General features: G+C 40.8%; 1 protein-coding gene across 1 annotated transcript in view; it reads right to left on the bottom strand.

Moving 5' to 3' along the window:
* The window catches only part of MAP2K1 (mitogen-activated protein kinase kinase 1), a 37,158-nt gene extending 17,141 nt beyond the window's left edge, over positions 1-20,017 (bottom strand). Inside the window, exons 1-3 of the mRNA XM_084268063.1 lie at positions 19,732-20,017; positions 3,313-3,523; positions 1,306-1,452 (exon numbers count right to left, since the gene is read on the bottom strand). Coding sequence (XP_084124189.1) covers positions 1,306-1,452; positions 3,313-3,523; positions 19,732-19,811 — 438 coding nt within the window. The 5' untranslated portion in view covers positions 19,812-20,017. The remainder of the gene's footprint in view (positions 1-1,305; positions 1,453-3,312; positions 3,524-19,731) is intronic.
* Between the last annotated feature and the right edge of the window lie 3,546 nt (positions 20,018-23,563).

Raw genomic sequence — 23,563 nt, 5'->3', positions numbered from 1 at the left:
TCTTACTGATCAATTGTTCTATGTATAAAATCTTGTATCCAGTGTGACCTAGACCAGATTCAGCACTGAAACTCCAGGTTTCATACTGCCTTCTCTGAAACTGAGAAGGTTCCTGCTCAGGAACTTGCAAACCCTGATCGCTCCAGTTTATTTATCAATGAGGAAATTAATTGAGATTCCTTAGGCTTTTTATTTCTACATGTAATTATATACTACTACCATCTCTCTTCTGACATGTGTTAACATGCACAATGCTAGATGTGCACTTTTCTGACATGAATGGTGTATTCTGAAACCACACCTGAACAGTCATTTTTAACATATATTTCCCTGTTTTTCATTATTGTTTTCAGTGTCAAGAAACCAACTTCTTTATAATTCCCAACAGTCATTTGTATTTTGGGGTATGCACACCTTCTATTCAGCTAGCACATGCTTAAAACCAGGATCGTGATCACTTGTTCCTAGGCAACCATCGATTTCTTCTAAAAATTTCCGTAAGAGAAGACCAGAGAAGCATTAAAACAATCACATGTACTTTCCAGAAAAAAATCAGGTTTCTCTCCAAAGAGACAGTTTTTCAGTAGAAGAAAAAGAAAAGGGTCTTCAGATTTATTGTATTTCGTATTGTTAAAAACATCCTCTAAGCAGCAAGGCAAAAAAATCTGACTTTTAATTACAGAAAATTTACTTTTAGTGTATGGCTCCATATGGTTAGAGAAAGGCAAACAGATGTCAAGAAGAATGTGTACTTTTCTATTAAAATGAAACACAGTTAAAAATATTTTTGGCATTAAAAAGTTGTATGATATTCTTCTGGGCTTGTTCATTTCCTGTGCACTATTTTTTGTGTTTGCATTTTCTGTACAATTTGAAAAAAGGAGATAAAATATGGATTAATCTAAAGAAGAATAAACTAGATTCCTATCATCATAGCTACTTAAGTGTCCACAGCTGTAGTCTGAGTGATCTGGTCCACTGTGCATAAAAAGAGTCAGAACAAGCATCCAAGTAACAGAATTGGGTAAATATTTTTATGTGTAACAAACCAAAAAGGACCAGGGATAAAAGTAGCCATTGGGAAGCTACATTTGTCCAGCTTAGACTTCTAGCAGATACTGGAGAAGGGAATAAAACTGATCACACCAATCCCTGCCTCAGATTTGCAGGGTAAATCCAAGACACGGTATTTGTTTATTTATGCAGAAAGCTCCACTTTGCTAACTTAACTCCTGTTTGACACTCAGGTTTTGCATTAATGGTCTGTTAATAACTTCAAGCCAAGACAGATCTATACCTACTTACCATATGCTCCATGCAAATGCTGATTTCTCCGTCGCTGTAAAAAGCTCCGTAAAAGCCCACGATGTAGGGAGAGTTGCACTCGTGTAGAACCTGCAGCTCACGGATGATCTGGTTTCGGATAGCTGGCTTGATCTCTAGATGAATTAACTGTAAAATAATCCACTCTTATTGTTCTCTTAGTGGCAAAGTACCATTCAGAAGGAACAGGTTGTTCAGAGAGGTTTTCAATACCCAGCTCGATAAGCTGCCTGCTCTGGTCTCACGACCTCCTGAGGTCCCTTCCAACTGGAATTATTCTCTGACTTCACTGTAAAATAATCCATCCTCATTTTCATAAGGGCAAGAGGAAAAGAAAACACTACAACATAGCACAAGAAAGTTGAAACATCATCACCCATGAAAAGGTGGGATTTCTCTCTTCACTAAACACTTCTTTATCACAACCTCTTTGTCCCAGCACATTTTCTTCACTTATCTGTTTTTTTTTTTATGGATAGCTCAGAAACTGAAGCTCTTTATGTTGAGGAGCAGCCATGAACAAATGCCTAAAGCAGAAGTGTCAAAGACATCCTGACTCAGAAGCAGCTGCTGAAAGATATTTGCACAGGTGTTTGTAAAGCATTCATGGAGGGAATGAGCTGAACCTAAACTAAAAACTCTCCAGATTAAATCTAAAGGGGAGATTACATAAAATACTTTGTTCCACAAGACTGTGTGTCTCATACAAGGAGCACAATTCTTTTGTGAAAGGGAAAAATTAAGAGACATTATGGAAATTTTAGTCAACAGATGAAAGAAAATTTGTGATTCAGCAAACTTCAGTTGCATCCAATATTAATGAATTGGGGCAAAGTTTCCTGTTAAACCCACAGTAGGTAAAAAAAGAAATCCATTAAATTGGCTTAGCTCAAGGAAACCTCAGTCATTTGTCTATTTCTTAACTCTCACACCTCTGAAGCAGGCATTTTTCTTTGTTCCTTTCCATGCTGTCAGTGCACAGAGCATAGCTTGTTCTTAAAGTCAGTATGTGCACATTTTCCTTCAGTTTTGATGATGTCAACAAGCTCTTCCTAAAAAATACCTGAACTCTTTCAACTTCTCAAGTTAAAAAACTGCGGTTTTCAGTGTAGTGGAACAGTGGGGTATGGGATTTGAGCATGATTCATGCTTTCTCCTTCTACAAGGCTAAAGTTGTGCATACGTCCTAATGCACTGCCCGTAACAAGTGCCACCAGTGCAAAGGGGGAAGAGGCATGAGGAGCCCAAACAGAAATAATCAGGCACTATCAGAATGTTTATCAATAAAGTGGAAGCTTCTCACAAACAGAAGTGAGAATTAAAACATCAAGCTCTTCCAGTTAAATAAAATTTCAATCTCAGTTCTCTTACAAACTAGGTGACAACTGCTATTGGTTCTGTAGCCAGAAGGACAAGTATCTTTTTGCACAGAAGCCACTTGCACCCCATGTTGAAACTATAAAACAGGAGGTGTCACTGTACTCCAACACATTCATCTTCAATTTGAGGTTTGGGGTTTTTTTCAGCATCACCCAGAGGGCCTTTTCTGGTCCACAGCTACGAAGGGAGATCTTAGGACAGGTGGTACCTTTCCTATTCCTCTAAGCTTATGGCTCACAGTACCTGATACTGTCACTTCTCCCTGATTTGTACCTTTCAGTAATATTTCAGGCCTTCTATTCATTAGTGAGCCCACCACATTTTCTTTGAAAGAGACAGGTCCAGCTGAAGAGATCATGTTTTTCAAAATGGGAAAAGAAAAACATCAAAAGAGGGTAATTAACAATTTGTAACTAACACAGGGAGGACCACCTGAAAAACTGGGATGTTTGGGATAAGCACATGTAAGCTTTCCTACTTTTTGAAAGACAGTTCTCCGAAAGCTAGCATTCAATAGCCTCTTTTTTGGTGCAAACAGCATTTGCATCTCTATAGTCACTGTATTTCATCAGAAAATCACCCCTAGGTTCCTATTTTTGAGGCACTCACCTTTCTTGCCATTATGAGACCAGAAGGCTTGTGAGATACTTTGAAGACCACACCACCATTTCCTGCTCCCAACTCACTGATCTTCTCAAAGTCATCATCCTTCAGCTCCCCAACTTTCTGTTTCTGGGTAAGGAAAGCTTCAAGGCGCTTTCGTTGCTGTTCATCCAACTCTAGTTCTTCCAGCTTCTTCTGAAGTGCTTCCAAATTTGTCCTGTACAACAGAGAAAGAATAGACTAGTATTATTAAGCTGCCTGAGCTTACTCAGCAATGTTACAAGAGGAAGAGCAACAGAGCATTGAGTTCAGAGATCAAATGCATGATATCCTTGTGCCTACATCCATTATCTAAAAGGACCTGACTTTGTACAGTCATCCCCACAAGACAGATTATTCAAACACTGATTTAAGTACACAGTATTTCATTCCAGATAAAATAATGACATAAACACAAACAGATGATACCCAGTTTCCTCATCTTTGAGGTTCCATCCAAATTCATGCATTTAAGTTTCACTACCTACAGGAGTGGCTTAATGACTCAGCACTCATGGTCAGAGATCTCACGAATTGCAGCACATGGTGCTATTTTTAGTTTCACATTTTCAAGGATTGTTTTGTAATTTCCTACATAGTTTTATCTACTGATTTTTGCCTAACTATGTAATTAACAATCCGTACAGAAGCTTCTTATTTAGTTGTCAGTACAAAGTTACAAAGCACAGCCAACCAAACATGCATTAAACACAAGGCCACTGGAAACACAGAAGTCTTTTTTTTTTTTAAGTTTAACTAAGGAAAAGAAACAGGTCAAAGGTTTTAATCTTACTTTGTCTTTTGTTTTAGGGCACATCTAGCAGAAACCTGGGTTTAACATCTTTAAGCAACACAAAGTAGAAATACAGTAAGTTACACTTGGGACTACAGACAGGAGTTCACTTTCCCAGGAAGACTCTTATTAATAAACTTCACATTCTATGAAAAGACATCATTCCAATAATATGGCAACTTAAAAGCTCATTTAAAATTTCCCACTTCCATCTGCGACAGTAAGTTACTGCAAAAATCAATATTTAACAGCAAATATCTGTTTTGCTTAGGCAGATTGAATGCAATGTTCCCAGGGAACAGTGTTGCTAGGATGAAAAGCTTGAGGAACTGAATCTACTTCTTCAAAGCCTAAACCACTTTTCATTAAAGATTAGATTTCACCAATAATCAAGAAAATTATTTCACTGTCGCTTCATAAAGAGTCCACTTCCAAAACATGCTGTACAAAAAGACATTCTCTGAATGGCCAGCAAGGTGCTTGTCATCTGAGACAATACAAGGTTGGTCATTCAAGAAGCAACAAGCCACCCCCAGGCTCAACAGAAAGACAGAATTACAAAGATTAAACCCTCAAGTCATTCCTTAGAGAGCCTGTGCTCCAGGCAGGATAACAATCCTGGTTTGACTCTAGGTAAGGTTTAATTGAGGGAAATAAAAAATATAAACATTCACAGCTTCTCCTTACTATGCAATCCCTCTGGAAGTTTAAGCAATAACACACCCCTACATCATTTATCAGTTAATTACGTAAGGCAGGATGGAATTGCTAAGGCAACTTCAGGAGCTATAACGCTTATAAGAGTCAAATAGAGGAAATGCAGTGAGACCTTTGATGGAAAGGTGAGTTCTGTTCTGTCTGTTGTGAGATTTCAGCAGCCCAAGCATAAGATTACCAGGCAACAGGTGTGTGCGAGCTTCACAAAACACTCACCCTGGGCAAATGTAATTTGGCAATGCTTCTCCACCCCAGAACAGCCTTTATACAGCAAATTTCTACTTACTGCTTCGACTGCATCCACTATCATCCCTACTTTGATACAAAAATCACTTCATTCTGGTGCAGATACTTCATTTTCAGGCTATTCTACACAGAAACATACTCTTATTTCTAACCTCGTACCATTTATCCCAGTATACTCATACAACAAGTATCCTTGAGTATCCATGAGAAATTTCCCTGTGCAGAAACGAAATTTCTGAAATGTTAAACAGAAAGCAAACTAATCACCAGATTTTTCCACCCCCTCATGCGCAGCCAGTAAAGCCAACAAATCCCAGCCTGAATCAAAGTAATGCATGTCTCTTCTAGAATGCAGCTGCTGGCCCAGGAAGCCACAGCAAGAAAGTTTCAGAAGAGGAACTTACTGTGATTTCAGGGATTACTGAAGGAGGCAGGGCTGCTCATTTGGAAAAAATGAAGAAACAAGAGACACAGAAACAGGATGCAACTTGGCTTTTCTTGCTGTTTTGAAGAAAACAGCTATTCATTTTTTCCCCCCCCCTTTCAAGCAGAAGAGGTTGTCTGTGTTTGGAGACAACACAGAGATGCTTGAGCACATGACTTGGAGCAGACAAAATGCTTGTGTGACAAAACAAAACGCTGTCATGCTGATGTTTTAGTTATGAAAAACCTGTGAGGACAGCATTTATCACATGTGAGTTAGTCTGACGTAAATCTCTGTAAAGCACTTCCGTCCCCCTCTCCCCCAACCCTGCTGCTCATTTCAGTCTCAGACTTGACATTCACTAAAAATACAGGCATTTCCTTGCTTCAAAGCATGATTTATCGCTGGGGTCCTTGCTCAAACATTAGTCTGAAGATTCCAAAGGCTCTCACATGGAAAAGTATCAGTCTCAAATCCCAGCACACCAGGTTTCTCCCTCTGTCCAGAATGCAGCCACAAGCAAAACCACCAGAATGTTCTAAGCTCTAATAGTAAAACCTTCATCACTTGCAGTGACATGCAAGACAGCAACAGCAACAAAGTTGTCAGATCTCACTTGAATTTTTCAGAACCAACTCTCCAGCTGTGAAGTAAATTAATCTGAAGACTTTCTGTGAAAGATATTAAACCAACAAATGCATTTTCAGAGTTACTATTCAGGATGTAACTATAAGTTTTATGATAATTGAATGACAGAAAACAGGACAGAATTGATTTTGTTCTTCATTCTGGTTCTTGAAGCACTAGATACTAACACGTTTCAAATGTAAATAGATACTTTTTTTTTTTAAAGAAAAAGAGTGTGTGTGTCATTAAAACAGCAGGTGGTAATCTACTCTCAGTATCTCTAGGAGGCAGGACCTTGATACTTTCAGTTTTGAACTACTGTAAGAATACTCCCAGTAACTATGATTTCCTGGACCCTCCTCTAGTGAAAGCATCACAGCCACACTGCAGGACAAATCACAAAAACAACAGGTGAATGAAGAAATGATTGCACATGAAGCTTCACAAATGAAACTAACCCAACACTTACAAACACAGGAGAGGGAATACTTAAGTCGGTTAATCACCAGGACACCATGAAAATGTTAAGTAAGCTTTGATAGCTAAAAGTAGCAGCATGCTAATGTCTGCCTCCAGAAGGAGCACTAGTAGTTACTTAATCTTATATAAAACTTTTATTCAGAGACAAAGATTCCTATTAAAATTCATCACCATTACCTGCTGCAGTCTTGGAGTTGTTTTTTCACTGTCAGAGCACTACGCCTTTGCCAGAGTTCCATCAAAGCAGGAAATCAAACCACCTCAGTGCTTCACCCTTCCAAGCACTACTCTAAAGCAACAGGTTATCATTTAATTTATTGCCACCAGTTTTAAAGCCAAGCCCACACTAAACATACTGCACTAGGGAAAGACTCCAGCTTTCGTAATGTGATCATCTGAATGAAGCTGCAGGGAGGTCAGTGCTGTTTTCTCCACTTGTTAAAGACACAGAACACCACCACCAAACGAATCCTTCATCAGCTGGCAGAAGTTAAATATGCTGTATAGCTAACAGTCTAACACCACTGTAAATTAATATAGTCTCTTAACTGCCAGGCTTCTGATGCAATTATCAGAGGATCTCTCTTCCACATCTAATGGAAAGTTAAGATTCAGGTTCAGTGCAATTTTTTTTGGGGGGGGGGGTTTGCATGTTTGCTGTCACCCCCTCCCCAAGTGCAGCACCACACTTGATCAGGTGGGATCCTTCCTGTTAAATCAATGTAATTCCTTCCTTTTTGTACTCAAGAAAGTATGCTGAGAGTGCAATGTCCTAGTCACAACAGCATTCCTGTGACCTCAGCTGCAGATCAGAGCTTAATCAGAGTGCAGTCTCCTATACAGTACACACAGCCACACATGCCTACACACACACACCAATGACCTTCTGAAGCATACAGACAACTCACTTCTTCTCTTGCTCACACTTTGGAAAAATCCTCATTTTAGAGGCCATAAAACAATCTGACATCCACCCATTCTGCCACCAGTTTGTGGAGGTCCACAGAGGCAAGAAAGGTTTTCCCAGTAGAACAACAGCATGGGATACCAGGAGCTTTTCAGCCTCAGTGAGACCTCACCTGTACAGAGGCAGGGAGCTTTAAATTGTCTCACCTATCCCAGTAACCCACCTCCTAACAACAGCTGAAAACAGATGCTTTGAAAAAGTAAGTGCAGAGCAACAGCTCTAGCTACTGCTGGGCTAGGTGTCCTGTTCTCAGCTTCCCAGAGATGCACATGGCCTCATCCACAAATTCCTGAATGGGCCAAGTGGGTTGCACATACCATCATTTCACCAGGTTACCAGGTCTCTGAGACCATTGTAGGGTGTTCCCTTAAGGTTTGGTTGTGGGTTTTTTTGTTGTTTTTCTTCTCCAAAGTAACTTTCCTTTTAAACATCAAAACCCCCACGATCTATTACCACCATATACGTGAACGTATCGCACACAGATGGGCACTGTAGGTAGGTATTAGCAAGTCAGGAGATACAGGGCTGCTCAGTATTTCCTTGCTCCGATTTCCAGTGTGCAGGGATGAAGAACAGATCCTTCAGAGTCCTCTCACCCTACATAAAAAGGGCAAAAGGCAAGAAGCGACTTCTCAGTTCTCACTTTTGGTGGCAGCTACCCCAGCAGGGAAGCAAACACTCCTGATACAGATGCATTAGGCATTTCATGGCATAGTTGCTCTGTTCAAAACAGTAACAAGAAGGGAAACTTTACCTTTAGTCTGTCAATACATAATGTCATAATAAGAACAGAAAAGAAATCCTTACTCTTAATTCATACTAATGATACTACAAATGCCTGAGAATTTCTTTTAATTCATGTTGTAAGTTAATCATATACTCAACCTTAAAGGCTACATTTAAGTTGCACTCAACCCTGAAGTCTACTTCAGAGAGAGAAGAAAGACTGTGCTAGCCTGACACAGTCTTTAACAGCAATTTGTCAGAGTTGTTCAAAGTTATTACTATCAGTTTTGCAAGCTGAACAATTAGTATGAGTGAAAGCATAAAGAAGTACATCCACTTTCAGATCTTCTGTCACATGAGGATACAGGCTTGGGGGTTGTTTTCCAGAACAGTGACAGTAATGCTTTCCCCAAGCCTACACAACTGTCAATTTGGAGAAGAAAGTAGGCAGTTCACTACATCATTTCCATGAGCAGCCTCAATCAGGGAGCTGAAATGAAGTATTAGGAACATGAAGACATTCTGCAGTGTTGAAAAGACAGACTACTATTTTGCATGACTGTGCCAAACCTGGGCAACAAGACAAATTTGTATTTAACTTTTCCTTTAACAAAGAACAGTTCACGGAGTAACACGGAAGGTAGAAGCAATTACAGGAGTCTCATCACTTACAGTACCGGTGTCTCTGTCTGGGCTAACTAGTGCAGCCTCATAAAACCAGCTGTTAAAACTCCTCAAAAAAAAAATCCAAACTCATTATAAGTGCAAGAGAGTCTATTTTGGAAAAATATTTTATTTTTCAATTCTTGTAACTTGTCAGAGGTGCTTCATAAGGTGCCCTTTCCTTCAGGTGGCATACACGATTGGCCAACCCACCTGCTCATTGCTGACATGAATTTTAACATCTGGAAAAAACTTTCCACTTTCACAATCTAACCGACATGGCTGGGCATATTTTGAGTTTTAATGCTGCCAGAAGAGTGACACAGTAAGAATAAGAGGCAGACAGTTTGATTAAAATCTATTTCTTCATAAAAGGTATGTAAAACAATACTATTAGAAAAGCACTGTTGCTTCCAACCAAAGGGAAAACCTCCTTTAGGCTGAGCTCTTGCTTTAAGCTTCCTCCCTCTTTTGCTACAGCCTAACCACTATCCCATTACACATTTCAGACTTTTCCCTTAAATAAGCCAAAGCTTGCCAAATAGCACATTTGAACTGAACCCAGTTCAAAGAGAGTAAAGCCACAGATGTGAGCAATGGCACAAATGGACAGACAGCAGATTGATGCCCCCACTGCCTCTTCCTCCCAGGTTTTCAGCTGTTCCCAGGCACCACTTAAGAGTTACATCCCTTTATCCTGCAGCAAAGCTCAGGCTCCCCTTTCTAATATTTACCTCCATGGCTAAACATACAAATGGTTTGGGGGGTTGATTTGGGAGTTGGTTTGGGGTCCTCCCCTGTTAAAAGTCTTCCTTGTAGCTTACTATACCACTGAATTCAAAGTTTGCCACAAATAAACTCTGTCATCTCAATTTAAGAGATTCAAGAACCAAATCTCCAGAACCAAAAGTGTAAATTGTCACTCTCCCTCTCATAAATATCTGTGCACCCTCCACTGATGTCTCCTAGACAGCATGACACACAGCCATAACTAAAGAGCCAACACTGCCTTATGGACCGAAAGAGGAACTACCTCAGCAGGCACAACATGGGATAATTTGTTTCATAACTTATATTTATCTACAGAAATCCTGCTTTTCCATTGGTTTATGCCCCTGGACTCCGAGTTAAGCTTAATGATAAAAACAAAGGATAAATATGTGCAATAGTAATGGTAACAGTATCTTCACAACTCCCCTATGGGGTAGATACTGTAACTTCATCTTTCATATTATTGTAGTGTGTCTCTAAGTCGGTGTATCAGTTTACAAGGGCAATAAAAAAGCCAGGACTAGAACAGAGATGCCTTCCCGAGACAGGGGGCACAGAAACACAAACTTCATCAAAAGCTGCAGTTATGTATCAGGGCCTTGGAAAGAAAATTGCCAGAACATGCAGACTGAAGTATATAAAAAAAAAGTATAAAAAACGAAACCCCAAACACCCACAAACCAACAATAAACAAACCAAAACCAACCCATAACTGGGATTCAGAGAAAGCCATGGTTTGTATTTGAAACGGATGGATTGCATAACAGAACATTTGCCAATACAGCCATTTAGTGGACTAAATATTAGTTTTTACTTAATATATGTATAGACTGTACCAATAGATATAGAAATATTTGTGTATAAATACACACCCCTCTACATCCAGAGTATTTTGGTCCAAAAAACCGCATTCTGTGACCTTTATATTTGTTACATGAGATCTGCTGATTCATCTTCTAGAACCTTTTTCAATGTGGTGGGAAAAGTACAGAACAATGCTGAGTTGTAAAAACTACCGAAAGGGAGAAGAGTGGCCAAGAAGTTCATTCAACAGTTTGCTTTCAAAACCTGTAAGTAGATTTTTAACATGATTTTTATTCATCTAAAGAATCACACACTGCTGAACATCTGTCCTAGTTTTCAGCCTGTAAAGTAATAGAATCTGCTTCCATCCTTATTCCTTCTGCATGCGTCACCCAGTCATGGACACAACTGTACACTTCCTTCTGCTGCCCAGGCGACTGAGTCCAGGTGAAAGACCACATCCTTAGCTGTCAGTAGGTAGAAGTTCTGCAGGAATTCCCTCTCCTCTTATTCACAGAAGACTCAGGATGACAATGGCTTCTCAACAGATGTTTGCAAAGAGATACTGAGCAGTGAGTTAGCCTTTCCCGGTTGTTCAATTCCTGCGGGCACTAATTGGCAAGAAGCCTTGCAGATTCGTTCCAAAGTATAATCAAGATTTTGTCTAAGTAATATTGGACATACATCAAATCAGAAATCACCCAATTGCTAATTTACAGCAGCACACTAACCAGTCTTCTAGAAAAAAAGGCCACTAGTTCCATTAGAGAGAAATAATTAAAAAAATCTTTGTAAGAAACTGCTCCCACCAAAAAAAAACCCAGCAATCTAGAAACCGATGTTGCCAGCTAACACTGCTTCCTCAGAGACATTTTTGTGTTTTGGCAGTGGAATCTGTACACTTTATAAAGCCCAGTCAATCCCCAGGGCAACGATGGGAGAACAAATGCAGCTGTACAAAGGGTAACATGGGCAAGAAAGGGGAGGCATGGGGGGGAAAGTATTTTTTACTGGAAAGCTTAAAGCTTAATAATCAAAAGGTACCATCTAGGCTTACCATACGTAAAAGGAAACTCCCTTCCTCAGTTCATTGCTGAATGTCCTGTATATATTGAAATGTTTAGTCAACAACTACCCAAATAACAGGCTGATCTCTTTTCTTGTCCCATGTACATCCCTCAACATTCATGTTTTGTTTAAGCCAGGGCTAAAGCAAAGACCCTTTGCCCAGATTAACATGAGCACTGCTGTTATGCCAAATAAATAATTCATCTATATATTGGTTTACCTAGTCCCTTTCAATCCTTTTTTTTTGGGGGGAGTGGGGGGGTGTGGGGGTGTTGTAAATCTTCAGCTACACTGGAAGGTCTCAGAGGTAACCTGATCCTCTTGAGACACTGACCTGAGACTATTCAATTAAAAAGATGCACTACTCAGAAATTGTTGTAATTACTGAATTTCAGTGTATCTCGATTGTATCTCTCAGGCTCCAAGTATACTGTCACTTAATCTTGCAAGAGCCTGGGCTCTTGCCAAAGGAGGTGGCTCTGCTGCATTTTGCCCTTAGCCATTCATTCTAAGTAGCCGATTCAGATAAGAGAACCATTTAAAAATTAACTAAAAAATACTGCATGTTTTCAGCCAGATTAAGTTCACTGTGTGGGTACATCAATGCTGCTGTGAGCACAAGTGGATCCCCCTCCAAAAGCTAATCTGGGCTGCTTTGGTAGGTAAATTCCCACTCAGATCAGCATGCATATCTCCCTCTAAAGAGCTGATACAGAAGAGAAGCATCCAGAAGACATGGGTACAGCAAGGAGAGGACAGGACCTCTGAAGGAGCAGCATCCTGCAAACGCTTAATTGTGAAATCACATCTTCATAACCATTTACAGAATTGGTGCTGTATGGGACAGAGTGGATGGAACCACACTGACAGCCCACCCTTTCCTCACCTTCCATCTCTCCTCAGAATGCAAAACCATTTCTTTTTATACCCAGTTTTTTCTTTAACTCTCCTAAACCAACTTACGCTTTTTGAACAAAGACAGCTTCATAATACCTAAAGGATGCCTGTGTTACTGTCATCATCCTTAAATATAGATGTAAATACATTACACGACTTGGTATTTACTGTTACCTCAGTATTGAGCAACTTAAAATCTTTCCTAGGTCCACAATCGTAAACTAAATCCGGCTACGAAAAACAGCATAGGTCAGTTTGCCACTCGTGTTAATTTCTGTACTAGTTGTATAGACTTACTTAGCTGTAAATGTTTTCAGCACACACACAGAGAAATTATTTAAGAAGTTAGTAAGATGATGCAAGCTCTTAATTTCTGCTATTTTAACAGATCGTGTATTCTATTAACTTCTTAAATATTATTTAAACATTATTTCTAATTCAATGGAGGGCTATGCAAAGGCTCGTGCACATTTAAAGAGAATGCTCTGAGTGAATATGTTTTAATCTAAATTTGGAAGACTTAGTGAGTAACAAAAGGCTCACAGTTTTCTTGGAATTATCTAGCATTTATTATTGCCTGCCTAAAATGCATTCTGTCATACCACATGTATTTGTAAGCTTTGTTAATCCTTCATTAGTAGGAGATTAAAAAAAAGAGAAGAGTTTCTGATTATTTTCTTATAAATATTTATAAACGTAAAGTAATTCCACATACACAGTCAATGCAACTGCAATCCAGCCAAATCACTCAAAATTCCAAGACCTAATTTTCCAGAGTACACACACAGAGCTCCTCTGATTGCACTGAGGGGCTGCCCCTCCCCAGAGACTGTGTGGTTATTAAAAATAAAAGGCAAAAATCCAGCTCCCCACCCCTCCACTCCCCCCCAAAAAGGGCAGAAGTGATAAAGCATTAGAGTTCACAACTCTGAAAAAAGCCTTCCTTCCCTTTTGTCTAAACTCGTGTCTGAGAAAACTTACCAAGAAATTACTCCATGGAGTACAAGTCCCCTTGGAACAAGCTCTGCTGCAACACAGCACAGTGGTTCTGCTGCTCCCCTATCCCACACTGTTTTACAATGTAAACTTAAAGACCAAAAAGCCCAACACAAAAGCAAACCAAAACACACCACACCACAGGTGATGGGAGACAATCTGCCTTTCTGCTCCTACGAAGCCCAGAGTGAAGTTTCCTTGAGAAAGATACTGAAAAAAGATGAAAATTGCAAGATGCTTGGTAAATAAGCAGCTATTTCTTTTGCAAATTGCAATACAAATTGAAGTTCAATTCACTTTTGCATAATTCCCAAATTGTTCTTTGACTATCAAATACAGGCAGCTGTACTTGGAGGTCACGCCAGCTCTTCAGGGGCTGCCTTAATGCAACTTGAACAGAACAAACAGCAAGAAGCAGCAAGAAAAAGCTGACAAATTAATACTGAAATTCTCTGACTGGAATTTGCCAGTCATCCATTTCTACTAAATCACTTTTGGGGTTGAATGGTTCCAAGGCATGTATGTTCCAAATAGTTAAGACTTAAAAACCAGAAAGCCCAAACCTGGTCACCATGGGTATAAGCACCACTAGTAACGGCATCCCATGCCTGATGACTTGTTTTAACTCAGTTGCCTTCGGATGTTTTTTCAGGCCACCTCCTTTAAAGAAACAGAGTTACTAAAGTGGTAAAGACCAACAGACAGCATCTTCTGAAAGTCCTCTCAAAGAGCTACTTCTGTACAGCACAAAAAAGGAAGGTGCAAACTCTATTCTACTTTTTTCTTTACATTTTTGTCTAAATAAACTTAAAACAGAAGGTATTTTTCACGCATCCTTAGTTGTTCTCACTAAGACTATTATCTTATTGTTTACACTACCTCATATTGCACCTCACTATGTCACATCTCAGACTAGCTTAGTCCTGCCTTCCCTGAGCAGTGATCATACCTTAGACTTGACTTGGGAGATACCAGCTGTTCCACAGCTTGTATATGTTGGAATCCTTTGAAACCAGATGAAGAGAGACATTTCAATCCAACCACCTTTCCAATGTGAATACTTACACAAGTGTTTGCAGGAGGCAGTTAGTTTGTAGACACATCCAAAAGTAACTGACATAGACAAAAGGTAACCCTAGAGTATCTTTTCTGTAATTAGAAGTTTTAAGCACCGACAAACACCAATAGGCATCCTTAGTCACAACAGTAATCTCTTCCATGAAAGACAAATGAATGTTGTGCTCTATGACAAAAATATATCTTATTGACTATTTATTTCACTTTTTAAAAGCAAGCACTTGAAAATAGGCTGTGAGTACAGAAAGTCGTGGCATATAATATAGACCACCTCATTAAACATAATTTAGGATTGTCATGGTTTAACCCAGCCAGTTTAATAGGGTAACAAAGGGAAAGAATAACAACAAACATTACTCATACAATAATAATAAACAACAAGTGATGCACAAATGCAACTGCTCCCCTCCTGTGGAGCTTCCTCGGCTCCCATGCCCAGGCTGTTTCTGAGCAGTGATGCCACCCTCCAGACAGATTCCCTCACTATATACGGTCGGGAATATCCCTCTGGCAGTCAGGATCAGCTGTCCCAGCTGTGCTCTCCCAGCTTCTTCCAAAGCTTAGAAGTCCTTGACTTAATGTAGGCACTACAAGCACCTAGCAACAACTAAACATCAGTGTGTTATCAACATTGTTCTCATGCTGAATCCTAAACACAGCACTACACCAGCTACTGGAAAGAAAACTCTTATTTCAGCCACAACGAGAACAAGGACCTCAGGTTTAATTGTTCTTAAATATGCATACTTCTGGACAAGGTCATTTTAATTAAACAACTCCTATGCACTTTCCCAAGACCAGTGGAACACTTCAAAACTCATTATGTAGTCTATCTTACAGATAACAGGTTTTGAAGAATACCAGAAAACATACTGGGTTTTTTTTAAAGTTATACTGTGAGGTATATCTATAGAACTCTTGCATTTTTGTGCTCAGTCAAAAGCACTTTAAGTTACTTACTCATGTTTATATATTTGTTTTGAATTTTTTAAAAGTATCAAGTACTTATCTGGATCTTATTAAACATCAATTTCAAGAAGCCAAAGCAGTTGAAAAGCAAGAATGTGCCATGCCCATAACGTATTAATAGCATCAGCTGTTTAGGTATTCAGTGATGATAAGTCTTTAATGTGTCAAGGAAACCAGAGACCAAAGTTGGGGAACAATAAGATACCCTAATTCTCTTCTGCCATGTGAGACAACAGTTAGTTAGGCTGCTACTTAATATTATGTTTCCACCCAGGAAAAAACAAAACCAAAGAAAAACCACACAAGCCAAGCACCTAAACCATGTACCTCAATGCCAAATTCTATCTATCTGAGACAAGATAGTGAATGAAACTCCAGTTTCAGTATGATTTGTACATACCATCACACATGCCCTTATCTGGCATTTAGCAGACTACATTCAGCAAGCTAAAAACTAGTAGTACCTTGTTCACTGGCATTTTCTAGCAAATTAATTTTCTCATTATTAATACGACCCCACTCTCTGCACACTTTTTTTTGGTAAAGATGCAATTAAAAACGGCATAAAAAAAGTTACTGTAATACATAAGTGGCATTGTCTTGAAAGCTACCCTCCTGTTTCTTTGTAGAGCATCTACTTCATATGCCGAGTCTTGTTTGGGTTTAGAGAAACATAGAAATTGGGTAACAACTGTCAGATATTCAAAGGGACAGAAAGTAAGAAGTTTGAAAGGAACAGAAAGTGGAGATTTTGTTCTTGCTTCTCTTCACTGTTAAAACAGCAAACTATCTCAGCACATTCAGTCAAAAGAGAAGCATTACTTCTATTAATTTTCTTTCAGGTTTTGTCTAGTTTCCCCCCCTGTATTTTCTCTGCAAACCTCTGCACACATAAAATGGTGCAGCAAAAAAAAGCAGCAGAATGAAATTAAACCTGCAGCTGGCCAGTGTCATCTTGGTTTCACTCTCATGATTGAAACACCGAGCTCAAGAACTGCAGCACAGGTTCAGCTCTCTCTGTGCAACTGCTTCACAGCAGGAAGTGTCAAAAACAGAAGCGAAGCTCACGGTGTCAGAAAGTCTTATTAAGTTGTCTCTATCGTCCATCAGGTTAGCAAGGGATTTGGAAGGCCCCAGAGAGAACCACAGTGTCCTGTACAAATAATTAAAGTAATAGCTATAAATAACAATCTGCTCTCAGAAATAAACATTGGGAAATTTTCATTAAAGCATTTAGTATACATATGGTTAGATCACAGTACCCTAACCCTCCTTTATACTACCTTTCCAGGGAAAACAACCCACAAGCCTACTCATCCAAGTGAGAACCAGGCCTCCTCATCTGCACACTTAAAGCCCTATACCTCATGCTATAAGCTTTTTCTTACTCTAGTCAATGAGTTCCCATGGCCAAATAAGGATGAAGACAGAGGACAAGACAGGAAAGCAAGAGATCCTGAATCATCCAGCCCCTTCTTTCGTTTCCTCCCTTTCTCCTTCCTTTCTGCCAGGAAGCCGAAGTATCATGCCTACTGACTCCCAAACGTATTAAGCTTCAGTATTTTAAAACTGGCATGAAAATCTGAAGATCAAATACCCATCGTTACAGAACCTTCCACCTTCAGAAAGTTTCTGAATTCCAATGTAGAACCCTGATGGCAAAACTACATCTCCTTGATTTTTGTGCCAAGATCCCCTTTGGGGATAAATAATTTCCTTCCTTCTGGATGTTTAGGTCCTTCATGCATTTACAGACAGCAATTGTACCACCTCTCTCTGAATCCTCTGTTACTTCACTAGGTAATTTGAGCTCTTTTCATTCCTTCTCTAGAGGTTCTCCTCTCTGAAAAAGAGCAGGGAAGCATCCAAGATCATTTGCAAAGTGACAGGTTTGTGTATGGTGGAGGCAAATGAGTAGGCAGACACACACATAGCCAGAATTCCACTGTAACAGGAACAGAGCTTTACAAAGTGTTAATATGGTAGTGCACAGACACATACCATACTTGAAATGCTTGAAAATGTATACAGGCTGACAAACACCTCTGCTGTTTAATTCAAGCAGTAACCAAACCGGGGAAAAAAGGACAGAGCAGGAGAGGGTAAAAAAAGAAACCGTCTTAAAGATTAAGAAAAAGCCATTTTCAATTTATTTTCATAAACATTTCCAAATTCTGATGCAACTGTTCTTCGCTATTTGAAATCTTTCACAATGAGGATTTAATATTAGCGGGATGACGGGATATTTCCATGATTAATTAATTCTGGATGTTTATAGGACAACAGGTTGATTGATTTACTTTCACTAAGCTACTTATTTTTAAAAGCAGTTGACATCTCTAAGTCTGGCAAAAGCTGGGTATAAAGTCTTCTATATGACAAAGCAGAAGTCTAGGAGACACACATAACAAACAAATCAACATACAAAACAGAAAATGAAGATAGCTCATCAGTGTAAACAAGACTCCCATGAGTCTCCAAAGGTTTCCAAGTAAATGAGTGTCAGACATGTAAAAGCAATTTAAAATTAATGCTATTTCTTGAGTGAAAAATACATGTTGCATGTCTGGTGACTAACTTCAGGTATTAAAATCAGCAAGTGACAGTATATCAGATTTATTCTATATAACAAGACCAACATGCATGAGGGATTTCTGAAGACTAAATCAACATATTCCCAACTACCTTGAAGAAAATCAATGTGAAAGTGCTACACAGGCAGACATAAAAATAGTATTTCCCCCCATCAATCCCGAGCAAAACCTACATAATATTCAGGTCATAATGTTTAAGTATGAGCAGCAACTCCCACCAAAGAACAGTTTTTAAACAGCTCATCTCAGCTAATCATCAAAAGAGTTTACTAGAAATGCCACAGCTGGCACTGCTACATGCTGATTTTTTTTTTTTCTTATTGAGAGAGGGAGGTTTGGGTGGTTAAATAAGATCTGAGCCTGTCAGAAAATGAGGCAACAACAATACATGCAGAGCACTTTAAAGCCCAAGACTCAGGAGAGCTCACTGCAATTCTGCCCCATGACCCTCTGTCAGGGTGGTGCATAAGCATATCAGAGCTCAGTTTACATATCCGAGAGAAAACTGAACTGACCATACAGGGACAGGAATCTATTCTTCCCAGATCCATCTTTGTTCCGAGGCTCACTTAAGAGCTAGCCCGTCACCTTAACCTAAAAATTAAGCGGTGAACACAGACCTGTTAATCTCAAGGCAAATCCTTTTATAACACTTCATTAATTTAGGGCGCTGGCACTGTACCTGTGTAACTGAAGCCATCACGCTCACCCAGATCCACGAGCTCAACAGAGGCTTCACAAGCAACACGCAATAATCCAACGTTCAGGCTTTTCCTTATCCTAGCACACCCTCGATTAGCTTGGACCTACCTTCCACACGTTTACACAGTTTAATGTTTAATTACGCCGAGGAAAGAAAGCTCAGGAGCAGTTTTGCCAGGCACACTCGCCGCCGTACATTAGGCGCTAATTACTGAAAATCAGATTTCCTGAAGCTGGCGTTGGTTTGGTTTGAAGCCAAGGAAGAAAAAAAACCCAAATCAAAACACCTTTTCTACAAATCTGGGATTGCCAATATAACTTCTCCCACATACAATATGCTATTGGAAATGTGCAACTTGGCGCTTACTAGATAATTATATAACCCAAGAATTAAGCATATGCCGTTGCTGAATACAAGAAGAAGAGTTATACAAGTTTTCCTCCGTGTTTCCCCAGTTTATTTACCCTGCGTATCTGACAGCGGTTTATTCCCTGCCGAAGCCGCCACCCACTCGGCCCGCTGAGGAGACTCTCTAGCGGCTCCCACGAAGGGGCCGCGCACCCCCGGGGAGCAGAAGTTTTGATTTTTCTGGAAACCAGGCCGTGCCGGTGTAGAACCGGACGGCTTAAGGAGAAACTAACCCAGCAACGCCGGTGCCGCTTCACCGCCTCGGGGACGCGCTCAGCCCGGCGCGCCGGGGCCGGTCTGCGGAAGCCCACCTCGCCGCTCCGGGCTGCAGCAGGGGCGGCCGCGCCCGTCACCTCAGGGACCGCGGGACGGGGGCCGCAGCAGAGCGCGGACGGGCAGCCCCCCCCCAACACACTCCCCGAAGCCTCGGCCACCCCCCAAACCGGCTTCACTCACTCTGCAGAGCTGGTCCCGTTGACGGCAGAGCCATCCGGAGCGGGATTGAGTTGAATCGGCCCGGGCTTCTTCTTCGGCATTTTCGCCCCCAGACGGCGCGGAGAGTACCGGGCGGAGAAGCCCCGGCCCCACTTCGGCCAGGTTCGAGGGACTTCCTGCGGCGAAGCAAAGTTGGGGGCTCCCCTCGCCGCCGGTGCCCCCGCGGGCTGCGGGCAGCCTCCTCAGCAGGCAGGTGCCTGTGCCGCCGCCAGAGCGCGGCCGCGCCGCCCCTCCCGCCCAGCGCCGGCCTCCCCCCCGCAGACCAGCACCGAGCTCCCTCCCAACAGCTCCCGACGGGGAAAACTGCCCGGGCTCAAAATGTGTCCTTCTTTGGGACTGCGCCTGCGCGCACCGCCCCGGCCGGCCCAGTACGCAAGCGCGCTGGGAAGGCGCATGCGCGTTGGGGGAGAGCGAAGCCTTCCTGAAGCTCTGCCCTCACTGCGCTCTGCCCGCACCTGCGGGGCTCGCACGTCGTGGGGCGGAGGCGGCGCGGGTGAGCCGCTCCCCTCCGGGTACCGGTACCGCTCGGCCCCGCCACAGCGCTCCATACGGTTGATGGCTTTATCGTCCAGTTTTCCGGGGGCGGTTTTTGTTGTTGTTTGAACAGTTCTCATAGTGATTAATGAAAGCGGCTGCTCCCAACAAGCGGCTGGGCTTCCTCCGGAGAGAAACCCCCTTGTAGAACCGACGTTCTCTGGAGCCGCCTGTGCATCCCCCGCACACGCAACCAGTAACGCACCCCATGCGGAAACTACTGTGTTTATAATTAAAACGTCAGCCTCGGCTGGGGTACTAGCGCCTGCTAAATGTTTTCCCAAACTAAATGCCTGAATTAAAAATGGAAGCTGAGGATTAGTTACAGAACGGTGAGTTACCAGCACTAAAAGGGGTAAGAACACGAAACCCCTGAGCCGCTTCTGATGAAGCGCTGCTCTAGCTACCAGGAATGGCCAGAGTTGGTCACATATACTTCACACGTTAATGTGATGATGGGTATTTATGTGTGGAAGTTTCTGGGAAGCTCGGCTTGCACCACTGTGCTGTGGGCTTCTCCTAGCTCTTGTCATTACTGTGAACCTAAAAATATAACCAAGAAAATTGTATTTTGCAGAGGCTGTCCATCATGTTTTGATGTACAAAACCATGAATGTATGGCTGAAAAAGTATGACTTATAAAATAAATTTTATTTTAAAAAGGTCCATTTTGACTATGGAGTCTCTACTTTATGAGCAGTTAAACAGAGAAGTCCTCGACCGCTCAGCAGCCAGGCTGTGACCCCACCCGATGCAAAGAACAGTTCCTCTTTTATATGGATTACTTTGGGGAGAAAAAACACCATATGAAGTTAAAAGGGCAAAGAACAGAAGCCACTTTACTACTGAAAAATCTTCTACATTGGGATTTAAGAGGAATGCTGCCTTCCCATCAACTTCCTTCCACACGTCTGTGATGTACTGATTTGTTGGAAAATAAAAGCCACGTAACACCAGAGGGGTTATGTGAACCCCATCTGGCTCTTACCTGTGTGCTGTGTAACTATGACTCTCCTACACTAAACATGATAAGGAGATAAAAGTTCTGTGTATTTGACTTTTCATAGCAGACTGACAGTACAATCTTGCCTCTACTGCTGCAAGGAAGAAAGTTTGGTAAAGTTGGTGTTGCTTTGGAAGAGAAATGTCTTGCAGTCTGAATCCAGCAGGAGTAAGATGAATTTTAAGGCCTGTACCCTGAGAAGTGATGCCTTAAGCAGGTTTCTCCTGTCCTGACACAGCTGAGACATTCTTACCACTGCTACTGTTAAGTTTCTGTACTGCAGTGCTCTGTCAACAAACGTGACACGCCTAAAATAAAAGACTCTACAGGTACTTGTAAGTTTGCTTAAGCCATAAACGAAGGCTCTCACAGAGGCAGGAGCATGCATTATTCCATTAACCACTTTTTTTGTGAGATTCCCTAACTTCTGAAGCGATATGAACTTTTTCTTATACAACAAAGACGTAGGAACACAGCATGCAAATGAATGGCTTCTTTACAACCATGGACAGGTTTTATGCTTCCATTACTTGATTCAGCCACAAATTAAAAGAAATCTGGATTTATACAGTTGGAAATTTTTAATTATGTGTTATTTCCTTTTTTTTTTTGCCACAGGATTAAGGCACTATACTAAAATTGAATGACTCATGAAGTACCAAGCCTTTCTCTCCTAAAATCAGACTTTTTTTCCTAAAGATGACATTGAGTTGCAGCTGAGGCTGTTTTTCTCTTTACACGACTGTGTGTGGGGAAACGCAAGGACTCCTTTGTCTGGAGCACTGAACTCCTTTGCAAGAACATGTGAATATCAGACAAATATTGAATGCACAATTACAATGTAAGCCCCACATAATTGGAGTTGCTCCACGCTGTAATTGCCCACTCGAGTTATGCAACTATATTTATTCTACCATGTTGCAAAGCACGGCCTCTTTTCCTCTGCAAAAAATTATTCCAAGGAAGTTTTTGATTTTGTTTTAAGTATTTGGACTGAACAAGGAGAAATTTCAGTTGTGAATCATAAATTTCCATACAGAATTTGAATTTTCTCCTTGTAACACTGTGTGTTTTTCTCCCTCAGAAAAAGAAGCCTACACAAACAGATGGACATAACTACTGAAAACAGAGGGATTGGTGTGCAGAATTTTTGAAACACAGCAGTAAAGAAGTGTGGATCACAGTGGTTGACTCAGCTGACAGTAACAGCGCAGATTAAATTCCATAGCAAAACTTACATTGCAAGCAGTTCCTATAAAGAACCTCTCTGAATTCCCTGTGTTTTGATTTTTTTGTGGTTTGCAAAAGTAAAACAGTATTTTTCATCAAAGTAGTCATTGATGCTTTTATAGACACTGCAATGATGAACAAACTTCCCTGTATACTATGCGAAAATGCTCTGTTGTTCCTATTATCTCACCCATTTCTAATGCAGAAAAGATGGAATAATTTTCACAGCTTTCCTGTTCAAAGACATGCTCCCTCCATCTAACTCCAGCTCTGAAGAGATAGCTCCCTCCTCCGGAGCACTTTCTACTTGCACTGCAAACAGGTAGAATCTGAAAATTACTGTTTAAAAGCCCCTTTGGCCTATAGCAAGAAAACAAAGGTATTCTGAATTGACTGAATATAAAAATAAAGTCACAGGCATATGGATCAATACCACTGCAGGAATCATTTCTGTGCAACTGCTTCTGCCACCACCAAGTCACTCTGACACCTTTGTACCCTGAGAGATACCTTATTGTTGATTTTTTAAAAAGGGTTGTCACACTGGTCTATATAGGCATAACAAATGACCAGTTTTCTTTTAAATTATTATATGGCACGTTTGAAAAGCTTCAAGATTGTTGTAGGTTGGTTTGAGGGTCTGTAAAACAATTTAAATTCCACTTGGGTGTATTTGCAACTGAAAATTAGGCATATTTCCCTGGCCAAAACAGAACATGTGTTTGGGGAGTCTGAATATTCTCCGTGGAAGGAACCGCAAACAGGTGTTTCTGCAAGTGGATCACAGAGGAAAAGATGCAGAGAAAAGAAGTGTAAATGCAGTGAAAATAGTGTGAATAGTAGAGCAACTTCTATGAAGGAACTCTGACACTTTGATATATCGACTCCACCGCTGATTGGAAAAATAGAACTAAAATATGTGTCTGTAAATAGAAACAGAACAAAGAAACTTGTCTTCATTACCACTTTTTTCCCTCCTGGAAAACCAAATTCTGTCTAGTTTATTGCATGGAAAGGAAAATGTGA

This window comes from Gallinula chloropus (assembly GCF_964237585.1).
Source record: "Gallinula chloropus genome assembly, chromosome: 9".
Taxonomy (NCBI): domain Eukaryota; kingdom Metazoa; phylum Chordata; class Aves; order Gruiformes; family Rallidae; genus Gallinula; species Gallinula chloropus.
The sequence above is the reverse complement of the archived record's forward strand: the minus strand, read 5'-3'. Positions and strand labels throughout refer to the sequence as shown.